Source organism: Drosophila kikkawai, unplaced genomic scaffold (assembly GCF_030179895.1).
Source record: "Drosophila kikkawai strain 14028-0561.14 unplaced genomic scaffold, DkikHiC1v2 scaffold_151, whole genome shotgun sequence".
Lineage (NCBI taxonomy): Eukaryota > Metazoa > Arthropoda > Insecta > Diptera > Drosophilidae > Drosophila > Drosophila kikkawai.
This window is the reverse complement of record NW_027222484.1, coordinates 1-16735: the sequence shown is the minus strand read 5'-3', so window position 1 is coordinate 16735 and position 16735 is coordinate 1. Positions and strand designations below refer to the sequence as shown.

Below are 16735 nucleotides of genomic sequence, written 5' to 3'. Positions count from 1 at the left end.
AGCCGCATACACCCCGCTATCCGATCAAACAGGGGGTGCCGACACTTGGACTGAGGGATTACGTAACCAAGATCGCGCTCAAGTGGCCGAGGCAGCCGCTCCTAATCTACGCCTAGGAAAAGGGTCTGGGAGGCTAAAAAGATCGTTGGGATTCAGCTCCAAAACGGAATTTAGACCCCGATACCAGCTTAAACCGGCGAGCAGATGCAGCAGTGTTACGCAGTATTAAGTAACTAACCCCTAAACCCAATTCATATTGCACAAGTCCAAATTTTGCGTAGGAGTTTTGGAGGCATAAGAGCTAAGAAAGAATAAATGAGTTACAACTAAAACGCCTTGCAGCGGCCGAGCGATGTGATTGTTTCGACAACATGAATTAAATATCTACATATTCTCTTTTGTTTTGTTCTTGTTAGATTCAATATAAAGTTCTATAAAAATTAATTAGAAGATTCTGTTTTGTATTAAACTTTGTTTCTTTTTCTAAACTATGAATTAGCGCATAAATTATTTAAAGAAATTAATATGTAAGGCTAAGCAATATGAAATTGGGAAGTTGTTGAAATATCTTTCTCTCTCTATATATATATATATGTAACCTAAATTCTTAATTATACAGCAACTACATCGGAGTCATCTTGGGCCCAATGATACATCGGTGAGAGTAAGATCTATTGTGAGTATTTGTAAGCGTTTATATGCGTATAAGATTATAATATATATATGTAAGATGATTTGAGATGAGATTTTTCCGCCCAATTAATTACTTAGTCATTGACAAAATTACCTCGTATTGAATTAATGTTTCATGTAAATATAGCTGTTAGTTGTTTGTGTTAAGGGAATATGACATTAAAATGAAACCTTTTTGTACTCTTATGAACATAAACATGGTCGCTTAAATTATTATTGTCTCCGTTCGTCGAGTACTCATGCCAAGATTTATTAAGAGGAATTAAAGGTAAATTCTACTTTAATTTGGGACAACAGCCAAATTTCGATATGTTGTCAAGGTTGGGTGGGTAGAGAAACGGGACACATAACACCTGTGATCCCCTAATCGAGCAGGATTCCCTTTCTAGTTGGTGAGTACGCGCGGCGGCGCGGATTCCGTACTTAATTTGATTTGTTCCATTACCACTTTAGAGCCCGATTTATTTAGTTTATCTCGCGCATTATATGATTTGTGTTATAAACAAAGATAGCTAGGGGAGAAAAAACCCCGCCCCATCCGACGAGCTGGACCCGAGCACAGCGAGAATGCGCACCCTCGAACCTAGCGTCTTCAAGAACCACCTTTATGGAACGATCATAGTTGCTCGGTCCTTATAGACCGAGAAGGCTATTTCGTCCTGTTTTGTACACTACACATTCTGGCGCCCAACGTGGGGCTGAAAGGATATTTTTTCGTCCCATTTAAGCTCTAAAAAAATACATACACTTTACCTGGCCATAACCACATTCCATAAAGAACAACAAATTATTGTTGATGGCGGATTCTAGCTACCTCAGTTAGTGGATATAGCGATTGCAATTCGGTGCTCGGATTGATCGACCCTAATAGATCTAGGCTGGCCAAAATCAATTTATTAATAGTTATTTCTTTAAAGGAAGTCTTATAGAAAGCAAACTCTAAGTGCTTAGGAAATACAATGTTCTAGAGTGTCTTTAGACATTGTCCAGTAATTTGAGTAGTTTCGCGAACAAATTTCAACCTTCAACTAACTGCAATAGAATAACCTAAAAGAAGAGGATACTTGGCTTGATTTTTAGAATCTGTGGATGAGGAAAGACGGACATTAGGAGATGATTAAATTAAATTAAAGATAATAAATTAAATTAATAAAAACCAAAATGGTTATTGGGCATAGTGACGAAAATATCGACGCGATAATCCAGCAAGTCGATCCATTTTGCGCTATTTGTAACGAAGTACTTTTGCTTAATGATTTAGCTGCTAGCGCTCCGTGTCAGCACCGGTTTCATAAGAACTGTATAGTTGAATTAATCAAAGTTACACCCGCGTGTCCAATATGTGCTACAGGGTGTATTCTTTCACAACTAAGTTATGATAACAACACATTAGCAGCAGAAATAAGAGATCAAACTGGAGACGTGGCTTCAGGAAACGAGGAGACTGCAGGTGGAATTCAAGAAGGAAGTAATCCAGTAAGAGCAAGAATTCACACTAGAAATCGAGGTAGAGGAAGACCTTTTAGTTCAAAAATAGGCGTGTCTACTCGATCTAAAACCCGACAGTTGGAAGAGCTACGAACTGAGGAAGATGGGGTTAATTCACCTAAATCACAGGCGGAAATAGTGAGGTATATTCAACAAACTTTAAGCGTTCAACAAGCTAATATGATGGATGATATGCTTGAGATCTTAACGAACAATATTGAGGAGACTATTAGCAAACAATTGGCTGTTTTGAATTTAACTCGTAGTAATTCATCGCTGAGAAACCGAGACAGAAACGGAATATCCGAGATACCAGCTTCTATTCCTTTTGGAGATCGCGATACTAGAAATAGTATACCAGTTTCTGCCTCAGGTAACCATTCAGGTACCAGTAGTTCCCGAAATAGATCGAATGCACAAATATCTCCAGAAAAAGCTGCGAATATAATTCAAAATTGGCGAATAAAATTTGATGGTTCTAGAAATTGTATGCGAATGGAAGATTTTATTTATAGGATACGATCTTTGACGGAACAGAACTTGAACAATGATTATCAGCTTCTCTGTGATCACTTGCATCTTTTATTTGCATATAAGGCAAGTGATTGGTTTTGGAAATTTCACCGCAACCATACCAATTTTACTTGGAATATATTTTGTATAGAATTTCGTAAACGTTTTGAGGAAGCGGAAACTGATCTTGACATTTGGGAAAAGATAAGGAAGAGACGACAGGGCGAAAATGAATCTTTTGATGACTATCAATATGCAATAGAAGACCTAGCTGACCGGCTTCATCAAGGCATGTCCGAAAGCCAATTAGTGGATTTATTAATAAGAAATGGTAAACCAAGTTTGCATCACGAGCTACTTCACTTACGAATTCTAAATAGGTCACAATTACGTGTTGAAGTCCGTAAACATGAACAATTTTACAATGAGATTAAAGCCTATAAGCCTCGAAGTCTCCGTTCCTATATAAATGAGCTAACTGATTCCTATGAAGGTCAAAACCAAGCTGATCAGAATCTATCTGACCAAGAGATCTTAGCCATTCAGCACAAACCATTTAATCTGGTCTGTTGGAATTGTGAAAAATCTGGGCATCGATTTGATGATTGCTTAGAGCCGCTGGCTATATTTTGTTTTGGGTGTGGCGCTAAGGATATTCGAAAGCCTCGATGTCCGAGATGTAACCCGTTGGGAAACCGACCACCGGGCATGTCACTCGACAAAAAGCAGACATGTCCGAAAAACTAATCTATCCAGTTGTATCTGTAAGTCGTCAGGAAAAACCGAGTGAAGAGAGTACAAGAGGACAGTCTGAAGAAGGTTTAAAACGACACTATTCCACAATACCTCTCCATATTAGGTTAGATAATTATAACAAGCTTAAGGAAAAGTTATTCGCAGAATCTATTATATCTAATATTAGTCCGAGTTCTAAGAGGTCCACAAAACGTTTGAGAAAGCACTGGAAGACTATACGATCCGACCGAGGAAAGATAATATCCGCAATTTTGTCCAAGTCCGATGATAGACTCTATACTGAAGTTTGCATCGAAGGAAACAAATATAATGCCCTTCTAGACTCAGGAGCAACTTTAAGTTGTGCGGGAGGCAAGGCAGCACTCGAACTCTTAGCATTAGGCAAAACAAAGAAATGTGCTGGAAGTATTCGAACTGCAAATGGAGCCCAAAGTAAAGTGGTAGGGAAATTAGTAACGGAAGTAAAATATAGGCAGAAAACGGATGTGTTAGAACTTTTCATTATTCCGGATCTGAAACAAGAAATATACCTGGGAATAGACTTTTGGCGTAAATTTGGGTTAGACAAGAACATTTCTATTGACAATCAGGTTTCTGAATTGGATGTTGGCGGAGAGAGCCCTGAAAAGGAACTGCCAAAGTGGCATATTTTGTCCAAGGACCAACAACGTTGTTTAGATGCTGTCGTTGAAGTATTTCCGTCATTTGCTAAGGAAGGATTAGGCAGAACAAATTTGATTCAACATAAAATTGATGTAGGAACAGCTTGTCCCATCAAGCAGAGACATTGGCCAGTTTCTCCTGCTATAGAGAAGCTTATGTTTGCTGAGGTTGACCATATGTTGTCGCTAGACGTCATTGAAGAGTCTACAAGCCCATGGAGCAGTAATTGCGTATTGGTGAGGAAAGGGGAAAAGAACAGACTCTGTTTAGATTCGCGAGAGGTCAATAAGGTTACTAAAAAGGATGCATATCCGCTACCTCATATTGATGGAATTTTAAGTCGACTTCCTGCAGCTAAATATATAACTGGTTTAGATATGAAGCATGCGTTTTGGCAGATACCCCTCGACGAACCATCCCGTCAATATACAGCTTTCACTGTGCCAAACAGGCCTCTCTATCAATACAAAACGATGCCATTCGGTCTTTGCAACGCTCCCCAAACTCTTTGTCGACTAATGGATCAGGTCATCCCTGCACATTTAAGAACTCGAGTTTTCGTTTATTTAGACGACCTGCTTGTTCTTTCCGAAGATTTTGAGTCGCATTTGATTACCCTCCAAGAGATTGCTCTTTGTTTAAAGAAAGCCAATTTGACTATAAACGTCGAAAAGTCAAAATTTTGTATGCGCGAAATCAAGTATTTGGGATTTATAATTCGAGAGGGCCAAATTCTTACGGATCCTGGGAAAATAATTGCGATTAATGAGTTTCCCGTACCTATCTCTATAAAGCAGCTACGAAGATTTTAGGGTTATCCGGTTGGTATCGGCGATTTGTTGAAAATTATGCGACAGTAAGCTTTCCTCTGACTGAGTTATTAAAATCTAAAAAGGCACTAGTATGGACTGAAGATGCTGAAAAGGCCTTTAATCTATTGAAAGCTTGTCTGACCTCAGCTCCAATTTTGATTACTCCAGACTTTTCGAAGCAATTTATTTTGCTTTGCGATGCCAGCACCTATGGTATTGGTTGTGTCTTGGCGCAGGATCGAGATGGAGTAGAATTGCCCATCGCATACATGTCGGAAAAATTAACAAAAGCCCAGAGAAACTACACGGTTAGTGAGTTAGAATGTCTTGCAGTTATAAAAGGGATTAAAAAGTTTCGTCCGTATATAGAAGGACAGAACTTCCTGGTGGTGACTGATCATGCCGCGTTACAGTGGCTGATGAGGCAAAAAGATCTTTCAGGAAGGCTCGCAAGGTGGTCCATGAAACTACAATCATTTGACTTTTCTATTACACATCGCAGAGCCTCAGAAAACGTAGTTGCGGATGCTTTGTCCCGTCAAGAACAGCCTGGCTTAGATGCAATTGTTGCGAGTGGCCCAATTATTGATCTACAGTCTAGTCATTTTAAATCATTAGAATACCTAAACTTAATTGAGCGAATAAAAGAAAACCAACAAAGATTTAATGATTTAAAGGTAGAGGATGGATACGTGTATAAGAGAACCGAGTTTAATAGTCACAGTGACGAACAACACGAGTCTTGGAAACTTTGGGTACCATCTGCCCTCGTTCCAGAAGTACTACAGGAGGCACATGATGCGCAAAGCTCAGCACACTGTGGAATGGGTAAAACAGTCGAAAAGGTAAAACGCTATTTGTTTTGGCCACGAATGGTTAGCCAAATCCGTGAATACATTTCCAGTTGTCATATTTGTCGATCCACTAAAAATGCGAATAGGATTTTAAAGCCACCAATGGGCCGACCAATGACATCCGATCGCCCTTTTCAATGTTTATATATGGATCTTCTAGGTCCGTACCCGCGTACAAAGAATGGATACATTGGATTACTGATAATTGTAGATCACTGCACGAAATTTCACTTTCTCTGCCCACTCAAGAGATTTACCTCCCCTAAAATATGTGACTACCTACAGAGCTCTATATTTTACACCTTTGGGGTGCCTGAAATTGTCTTAACGGATAACGGTTCCCAATTTAAGTCCAGTTACTTTGAGGCATTTTTAACTAGTTTTGGCATAACACATAAATGCACAGCCATATATTCGCCACAAGCCAATGCGAGTGAAAGATTAAACCGATCAGTTTTGGCTGCAATTCGCGCTTATATCGGAAATGATCACACCAACTGGGACGTCAATTTGAACGCTATCAGTGGTGCACTTCGAGCTGCGTTGCACCGAAGCACGGGTTACTCTCCCTATTTTCTTACGTTTGGCCAAAACATGATACTCAATGGAAAAGATTATGCGTTGCTGCGTAACTTGGATCTGCTTAGCAATGACATTAGCCTAGAATACCCAGATATGATAAAACTAGCGAGACAAGAAGCCAAGAGTAACATGACTAAATCACACGAACTAACCGCTAGGCAATACAATCTTCGAAGTCGAAATGTACAATTTCAGATAGGCGATGACGTCTTTGCCAGGAACTTTACACAGAGCAATGCCAGTAAGAAATTTAGCTCAAAGTTAGCTCCAGTTTTTATACCAGCTAAAGTTCAAAAGAAGAGAAGTCCGTTTTATTATGAATTGGTTGACGTGGAAGGCAAAAAGTTGGGTGTTTACCATCTTAAAGATATGCAAACCAGGAAAACAAACAATTAGAGTTTTCAAATTTTCAGATAATGCCCCTGCGAATAGGTCTTGTTCCATTATCTGTGGTTGTAGTATCCACCTTTTGGAAAAACAAAACTTTAGGTAACGCTTCTGTTTAGGTACAATTAAGCTAGCAAACTATTATAACTACCCTCGCTAATGCACTTGCACTTGAACAGGTGGAATGAAAGAATGCAAGAACATCACCCGATTTCACCGCTATATCAAAGCTTTAAGCTAAAACCGCATTTTTTTGGGAGTTTAGGCATAGAATGAAAAGTTCACGTGAAATCATTCCATTTTATTCGGCGAGCTATAAACACCATATAGAAGTCATTATATATTTTCGTGGCGAGTGGTTTTCAACATACACGTGTGATCGACTTTCAATTATATAATATTATATGAAAGTTTATAAACTGATTAATAAAAGGAAATATTATTGGAACTATCAGAGTGAAAAGTGCTAGTTGATGTGCCGAAGGTATGTTTCAGAAATAGGTGCCGTTCAAATTCTAATTTGATTTTTATTCAGGCATCGGCCGTTAGTTTAGGCCAGAGGGCTTAGACAGCGCTTTTCGTCAACTCTCTCTAACTTGGCTATAGCCGCATACACCCCGCTATCCGATCAAACAGGGGGTGCCGACACTTGGACTGAGGGATTACGTAACCAAGATCGCGCTCAAGTGGCCGAGGCAGCCGCTCCTAATCTACGCCTAGGAAAAGGGTCTGGGAGGCTAAAAAGATCGTTGGGATTCAGCTCCAAAACGGAATTTAGACCCCGATACCAGCTTAAACCGGCGAGCAGATGCAGCAGTGTTACGCAGTATTAAGTAACTAACCCCTAAACCCAATTCATATTGCACAAGTCCAAATTTTGCGTAGGAGTTTTGGAGGCATAAGAGCTAAGAAAGAATAAATGAGTTACAACTAAAACGCCTTGCAGCGGCCGAGCGATGTGATTGTTTCGACAACATGAATTAAATATCTACATATTCTCTTTTGTTTTGTTCTTGTTAGATTCAATATAAAGTTCTATAAAAATTAATTAGAAGATTCTGTTTTGTATTAAACTTTGTTTCTTTTTCTAAACTATGAATTAGCGCATAAATTATTTAAAGAAATTAATATGTAAGGCTAAGCAATATGAAATTGGGAAGTTGTTGAAATATCTTTCTCTCTCTATATATATATATATGTAACCTAAATTCTTAATTATACAGCAACTACATCGGAGTCATCTTGGGCCCAATGATACATCGGTGAGAGTAAGATCTATTGTGAGTATTTGTAAGCGTTTATATGCGTATAAGATTATAATATATATATGTAAGATGATTTGAGATGAGATTTTTCCGCCCAATTAATTACTTAGTCATTGACAAAATTACCTCGTATTGAATTAATGTTTCATGTAAATATAGCTGTTAGTTGTTTGTGTTAAGGGAATATGACATTAAAATGAAACCTTTTTGTACTCTTATGAACATAAACATGGTCGCTTAAATTATTATTGTCTCCGTTCGTCGAGTACTCATGCCAAGATTTATTAAGAGGAATTAAAGGTAAATTCTACTTTAATTTGGGACAACAGCCAAATTTCGATATGTTGTCAAGGTTGGGTGGGTAGAGAAACGGGACACATAACACCTGTGATCCCCTAATCGAGCAGGATTCCCTTTCTAGTTGGTGAGTACGCGCGGCGGCGCGGATTCCGTACTTAATTTGATTTGTTCCATTACCACTTTAGAGCCCGATTTATTTAGTTTATCTCGCGCATTATATGATTTGTGTTATAAACAAAGATAGCTAGGGGAGAAAAAACCCCGCCCCATCCGACGAGCTGGACCCGAGCACAGCGAGAATGCGCACCCTCGAACCTAGCGTCTTCAAGAACCACCTTTATGGAACGATCATAGTTGCTCGGTCCTTATAGACCGAGAAGGCTATTTCGTCCTGTTTTGTACACTACAATACTCAATTGTAAATTTGTAAACAATAAGTTCACAACTCAGCTAATAATGCCTGAATCCACGGCAGAATTTGTACTTATAAAATAATGCATATATCCACTTTAGAATTTGTATTTATTTAAGTTTTTACAAGGCTAATACATTTGCATACTCAATTGTAAATTTGTAAACAAAAAGTTCACAACTCAGCTAATAATGCCTGTATCCACTTCAGATTTAGTATTTATATTAGTTTTTACACGGCTAATACATTTGCATACTCAATTGTAAATTTGTAGACAAAAAGTTCACAGCTCAGCTTATAATGCATGTATCCACGGCAGAATTTGTACTTATATTAGTTTTTACACGGCTAATACATTTGCATGCTCAATTGTAAAAATGCTTGTATCCACTTCAGAATTAGTATTTATATTAGTTTTTACAAGGCTAATACATTTGCATACTCAATTGTAAATTTAAAAACAAACAGTTCACAACTCAGCTAATAATGCCTGAATCCACTTCAGAATTTGTATTCACAACTCAGCTAATAACGCATGTATTAACGGCAGAATTTGTACATATATTAGTTTTTACACGGCTTATACATTTGCATACTCAATTGTAAATTTGTAAACAAAAAGTTCACAACTCAGATAATAATGCATATATCCACTTAAGAATTTGTATTTATATTAGTTTTTACATGGCTAATACATTTGCCTACTCAATTGTAAATTTGTAAACAAAAAGTTCACAACTCAGATAATAATGCCTGAATCCACTTCAGAATTTGTATTTATATTAGTTTTTAAAAGGCTAATACATTTGCATACTCAATTGTAAATTTGTAAACAAAAAGTTCACAACTCAGATAATAATGCCTGAATCCACTTCAGAATTTGTATTTATATTAGTTTTTACAAGGCTAATACATTTGCATACTCAATTGTAAATTTGTAAATAAAACGTTCACAACTCAGCTAATAATGCCTGTATCCACTTCAGAATTTGTATTTATATTAGTTTTTACACGGCTAATACATTTGCATGCTCAATTGTAAAATTGTAAACAAAAAGTTCACAACTCAGATAATAATGCCTGAATCCACTTCAGAATTTGTAATTATATTAGTTTTTACATGGCTAATACATTTGCATACTCAATTGTAAATTTGTAAACAAAAAGTTCACAACTCAGCTAATAATGCATGTATCCACTTCAGAATTTGTATTTATATTAGTTTTTAAAAGGCTAATACATTTGCATACTCAATTGTAAATTTGTAAACAAAAAGTTCACAACTCAGATAATAATGCCTGAATCCACTTCAGAATTTGTATTTATATTAGTTTTTACAAGGCTAATACATTTGCATACTCAGGTATAAATTTGTAAACAAAAATTTCACAACTCAGCTAATAATGCCTGAATCCACTTCAGATTTTGTGTTTACGCCAGGAGGCCCCTGCTTCCCCTCTGCCCACCGAGCGTCCAAAAGCTCAAGCGCTTCCAGCTTAGCAACGCTCGCCCGCTCTCCGCTCCTCGGTATTCCCGATCGCACGCTCCCGTGTTCCCGATCGTCGCTCGCTTCTAGGGACGGCTGCGCCGCTCCAATTCCCGGTTCTCCCGCTCTCCCGCTCTCGCGCCGTTAAGCTGGGCTTCTCGGTCGACAGCGGGCCTTAGGCTAAGCTCAAGTTTTAGTTCCAATACGAATGTCAATACATGCATGCAAAGGGCGCTCCATGCCAACGTCATTTTTCGACCCCCGAATTTCTGGACTCTTTTTTCTACGTTTTTCTACTTCGTGGGATAAACTTTTATTGATCCTTTTGCGGAGGATTTACCAGCCACCCCACTCCTAAACATGGTCCTTCGAGCCGGATAAGGATATCGTCCTGGAATCCTTTTCTCCCAGCAGCTTTGGTGGTGCCGCCGCAGAAAAGATAAGTAAAAAGTGTCCTCCCGTCTCTACGTGCCGGTCGTTAATAGTTGTTCGAAATTTAAATTTCGGTCAACCTACGTACGATTTTTTGTGTCAACTCCCGATCCGAGTTTTCCGACACAACGGCAGTTTGAAGGAAAAATCCATTTCTCCCTAATTCCATCGCCCAGTTTTTTCAATCCGTCTCCGTTTTGTGTGATCGCCATATTGCCTGCCGTTTTTTTTGTTCTTTCGCTTCTCCGCTCCACTCGCCAACGGTCAAGGCATATGTACATCAACATACATACCTACATACGTGTGATAACTTATGCACATACATTTTCCGTGCAAGTCCGTCTCCGCCGAAATACAGTGAAATTGTGTGGTGAAATAAATAACTCAAATTAAATAAATAAAACAAAAGGGCTCAATTAATATACGCCGGTGTCAACATATATATTTTTGTTGTGTGCCATTTGTTTTTTTTCTCCACGCAAGGTTCAGAGGCCTTCACAGATTTATCTGCCAAACTCCAAAATACAGTCCACTCTTCGTGTTCCCACTGTACCATAAGGCGAAACATCCAACACATACCCCCACACAAACCCGTTCTGATTGCCCATATGTAAATATTTTCTGCCTCAAATATATATTTTTGTACGTCGCTGCAGTTCCCGATATCGGTGTTCCACTGTGCAAATAACCATACATATATTTTTGCAGGCGTATCCAACTCCATACATATGTCATTATATTTTTCTGCCCGCCCATACAGGAATTAAATTACAATAAAACCAACAAACGAAAATAACCGAAATAAGAAACTCAAGTGCAAGTGTTTATTTCTCCAAGATCCGCACAACCGCCGCAGCAGACGTGTTGTTGTTGTGTTTTTTTGTGTTCCGCCTTGTTCTCGCTCCTGAACTCTTCGCTTATACGGTGTTTTGCCGACGGCAAAACCAAACTGCGATTTACGGTTAGTTTCGGATTCCCGCGCTGACCGCCGCATCAGCCGCGCTGGTTTTGTTGTTGTTTCGGTTTTCTGTGCCTTTATCTCTCGTAAGCGCCTCGCTTGCGCACTGCTTTGCCGACGGCATAATACAGTGAGGTTTCCACGTCATCGCCAAGGGTTATTTTTTTTTTAATTCAGCCTTTTCGGCGCCGTGGTAATTACGTGTCGATAATTAAATACTTCTTATCCATTATTTCCGACACTAAAAATTAATTTTTTTTTTTCTCTTTATTACGGAATATAAGTAATAAAGTTTCCAATTCATACATACAAGCTCCACGTCCGAACCACGGAATATACATATATAAATATACAATTGGCTCCTAATATCCAGAGCCCGGGTCCGACATTCAGCACTAATTCGGCCAGCAGCAGCAATCGCTGCAATCGCTCCCCATCCATCATTTGTGTTTCGTGGCCGAACTTCTCCGCTGAGGATTTGCTCCTGTTTTCTCTTCGCTTGCCGCTGACATTTTTTTTGTCGCTGGTGCTGTGTCCACTGGCGTTACGCGAACCAGAGTTGAGTCGTCTTTCCTTCGCAATTCGTGTGTATTTCTTGGACGACAAGTAACGTTGTTAGCGACCCAGATTCTGCCGAGCGCATTAATTTGACCGTCTGTGAGTCCGAGAATGCCCACAGGTGACGACAAGAAGCTCCGTGTGCTCCCGTCAATCCGTTTGGAGAGATCCCGATCCGCATCTCCGCGCCCGTCTCCGCGCTCAACTCCTCTAAGGTCGAAGGCAGCCATTGCCATCCCAAGGGCAAAAAGCGACAATTCAGTGAACCTTTGCCCCGGTCCAGCGCCAAAGGTTACGCGATCCGTGTCCAACATGGCTCAAAAGGCGATAGATATCGCCCTCAAAAAATTCATTGCCGCAACAGACCGTGTTACCCAATTCGAGGCTAACCTGCACACTCCGGCTGCCCCTGACACGGACAGATTGCCCCCTGGCATGTGCCAAATCCATCGGGACCAAATTAGGGCCCTGTGGGAAAAGGTGGAGAAAAGCTATGAAAGCTGCTCCGACCTCCTTGCCGAAGCCGACGATCCTCCGACCATTGCATCAGAGCTAGAATCGAAGTATAGTTACTGCTATTCTGTGTTTTCGAAGTGTGTGTTTCAGCTGCAGGGCGTAATTGACAGGGCCGCCTTCCAACCCACACAGGCTTCCGCCAGTAGTCAACCACCCCCTTCTACGGGTTGTCGTCTGCCACCAGTGGACACAGAAGTCTTCACTGGGGACTATATTCGGTGGCCAACGTTCCGAGACCTTTTTACGGCGATCTATATCCAGAATTCGCGTCTCACACCGGTGGAAAAGCTGTTCCACCTGTTGTCAAAGACAAGTGGCGATGCACATGCCATTGTGTCGAAGGCCCCTCTTACAAACGAAGGGTTCATCTCCGCATGGCAGAGCCTCACCGAACGGTTCGAAAATCGGCGGTTGCTCGTCAACAGCCAGTTGAAGATCCTATTCAACCTTCCAGCAGTCCCCCAAGAGTCAGGAGCCGCTCTGAAAGAGCTGCAAGGCACTATCCAGAGTTGCCTAACAGCCTTATCTATGTCCTTCATCCAAGTCGAAGCCTGGGATTGTCTCCTGGTATACATGGTTTCCACAAAACTTCCCAAAACCACACTGTCCATGTGGGAGCAATCCGTCCACAACAAGGCCGAAATTCCGACCTGGAACGAGCTGAACTCGTTTTTGACCGAGCGTCACCGTACTCTAGAGGCGATCGATGATATCAGGCCTAGCAGTTCTGGGCAGTTTCCCCCCCGATCGACCCCTGCAAGCGCCCCTGCGCGCCGGCTCAACTCGTATGAGGCCCGAGAGACTCCAGCCCCAAGAGGGTGCGATCTTTGCTCCAGGGAAAACCACCCTATCCGTATATGTCCGCGTTTCCTAGACATGAATGTCAATGAGCGGACAGACTTCATCCGAAGAAAGCAACTCTGCTTGAATTGTTTTTCGCGAGGGCACCAGCAACGGGACTGTACTAGTGCCCATTCCTGCTTTACGTGCCACAGCCGGCATCATACTCTGTTGCACCGCGACAACCCTGCGGCTACCGTTTCAAGACCCTCCGCTCCATCTAGTCCACGACCCGCACCCATTGTGAGAAGCGCTGCAGCCTCCGACGACCACTCTAATGTGCAAGTCTGCTTTGCGTCAGGATCAAAGGCTGTCCTGCTCGGTACGGCGATTATTGACATCTGCCATCTTGGCCGCACCTTCCAAGCGCGAGCCCTGATCGATTCAGGTTCTGAAGTGACCTTTATTACTGAGAGGCTTCTCAATATCGTAAAACTTCCATCCCAGCCAACGCAGACCCAAGTTTCCGGTCTCAACGATACAGTTGCCGCTCAAGCCACAAAGCTCTGCAAAATTTTCAATTCGCGCTCCCTCCAGACCCGGGCTGCAGTTACAAACGACAGCTTATGTTCTTCCTCAACTCGCTGGAAAACTTCCCTCATATCCAGTTCCGAGAGATTTCCTAAAGCAGCTTCCTGATCTCCCCTTAGCGGATCCAGCGTTCTTCGAGAGTTCTGATATCGACGTCCTAATTGGAGCTGACATACTTCCGTCTGTGCTTCTGGGCGGCTCCAAAAATAACATCTTCGGCTCTCTCCTGGCCCAAGAGACGATCTTCGGGTGGGTTCTCACAGGCCCAGTGTCTACAACCGCTACAGGCGGCGTGTCTGTCTTCTCGACACGAATTTTCGTTTCGTCAAAAAGTTCACCGGAAAAATTCCTTACCGCTCGCAGTGCTGCTGGCCTGGAGAGCAGACGTACCCGAGGTACGCAGTCCTACCGTTGCCGAGTCTGCAGCGGATTCCACCCGCTCCGGAAATGCCAACAGTTCCTGAAACTCTGCGCTGAGAAGAGGCTCCGTGCGGTTCTCGACCACCGCTATTGTTCTAACTGTTTGGCCCACGAACATTCCGAGGGAACCTGCCGCAGCGGTGACCGATGCAAGACGTGCAATCAGCACCACCACACTCTCCTGCATCCGCATGACCGTCCAGAGCATCCACTCCGCTCGCAGCGTCGGTCACCCCCATACTTCTAGTTCGCACATTATTGACCATTACTCATCTCCATGTCATCCCTTTTCATCCAGGTCACTTACGAGGGCTTCACTTCCACACACCGCGATCGCTCTGGAAGGCAGACGTACTCGAGGTTCTTAGTCCTACCATTGCCGAGTCTGCCAACGTTCGACCGCTACGGACAGTTCGACGTCTTCTAGCGCACAGTGATGCGTCCTGGTCACGGCATTCGACGCCTCCACCTTGTTCAGCAAGCTCCTTGCGACAAGCTCCCGCCTCTCCAGGGCAATCAGCCGCCTCTCGTTGGCACTCATCCGTCCTTCATCGCTACTCGTCGCTCTAGGATCAACGATCTACGCAGCGCTCTGACGCTCCTCCATACCATCGTCCTGTACGGGTTTATTGCAACCCGAGTGATTGCAAGGGGGGGGGAGAATGTTTACGCCAGGAGGCCCCTGCTTCCCCTCTGCCCACCGAGCGTCCAAAAGCTCAAGCGCTTCCAGCTTAGCAACGCTCGCCCGCTCTCCGCTCCTCGGTATTCCCGATCGCACGCTCCCGTGTTCCCGATCGTCGCTCGCTTCTAGGGACGGCTGCGCCGCTCCAATTCCCGGTTCTCCCGCTCTCCCGCTCTCGCGCCGTTAAGCTGGGCTTCTCGGTCGACAGCGGGCCTTAGGCTAAGCTCAAGTTTTAGTTCCAATACGAATGTCAATACATGCATGCAAAGGGCGCTCCATGCCAACGTCATTTTTCGACCCCCGAATTTCTGGACTCTTTTTTCTACGTTTTTCTACTTCGTGGGATAAACTTTTATTGATCCTTTTGCGGAGGATTTACCAGCCACCCCACTCCTATATTAGTTTTTACAAGGCTAATACATTTGCATACTCAATTGTACATTTGTAAACAAAAAGTTCACATCTCAGCTAATAATGAAATTTGTAAACAAAAACTTCACAACTCAAATAATAATGCATATATCCACTTCAGAATTTGTATTTATATTAGTTTTTACATGGCTAATACATTTGCATACTCAATTGTAAATTTGTAAACAAAAAGTTCACAACTCAGATAATAGTGCATATATCCACTTCAGAATTTGTAATTATATTAGTTTTTACATGGCTAATACATTTGCATACTCAATTGTAAATTTTGTAAACAAAAAGTTCACAACTCAGCTAATAATTCATGTATCCACTTCAGAATTTGTATTTATATTAGTTTTTACACGGCTAATACATTTGCATACTCAATTGTAAATTTGTAGACAAAAAGTTCACAGCTCAGCTAATAATGCATGTATCCACTTCAGAATTTATACTTATATTAGTTTTTACACGGCTAATACATTTGCATACTCAATTGTAAATTTGTAAACAATAAGTTCACAACTCAGCTAATAATGCCTGAATCCACGGCAGAATTTGTACTTATAAAATAATGCATATATCCACTTTAGAATTTGTATTTATTTAAGTTTTTACAAGGCTAATACATTTTTTTTTTTTTTTTTTTTTTTTTTTTAATTTTAACAAAATTAGCCCAGTGCTACAAGTATAAAATACTTATTATTAATGCCCTGGTCACTTGAGTTAAAATTAGACAGGATTTCTACTTAATACCTAGTACATTAATTATTATATGAACTAATTATTTATTAATTTATTTTATATTATTATTTTTATTTTTTAGTTATTTTAAGTTATTATTATTTATTTTTTTTTTTTTAGTTATTTTTATTTTATTTTATTTTTATTTTTATTTTATTTTATTTAATTTTATATCTTTAATTACGTATTAATATAAGTTTGCTGTTTGTTTATTTGTTTGTTATGCGTTGTTTCTTAAATAAAGTTTTACTTTGGAATTAAATTGAGTTGCATTCCTTATAGTTTTGAGTTCATGGGGTAATTGGTTCCATAGACGGATAGCGTTGACAAAGAACTGCCTCTCGGAGTTGAGCATTTGGACTCGAGGGCATATAAAATTTTTAGTCCTTTGCGAGGCTGCCGGTATTAAATTATTAAACAAGTAAGAAG

General features: G+C 41.0%; 1 protein-coding gene across 1 annotated transcript; it reads left to right on the top strand.

The window, feature by feature from the left end:
* Positions 1-12270: 12270 nt before the first annotated feature.
* Positions 12271-14295, top strand: LOC138929345 (uncharacterized; the record flags this gene model as incomplete). Its single annotated transcript, XM_070288789.1, has 3 exons — positions 12271-13493; positions 13671-14083; positions 14166-14295. Coding segments are annotated over exons 1-3 (1766 nt in total), but the record flags the coding sequence as incomplete, so codon positions are not given.
* Between the last annotated feature and the right edge of the window lie 2440 nt (positions 14296-16735).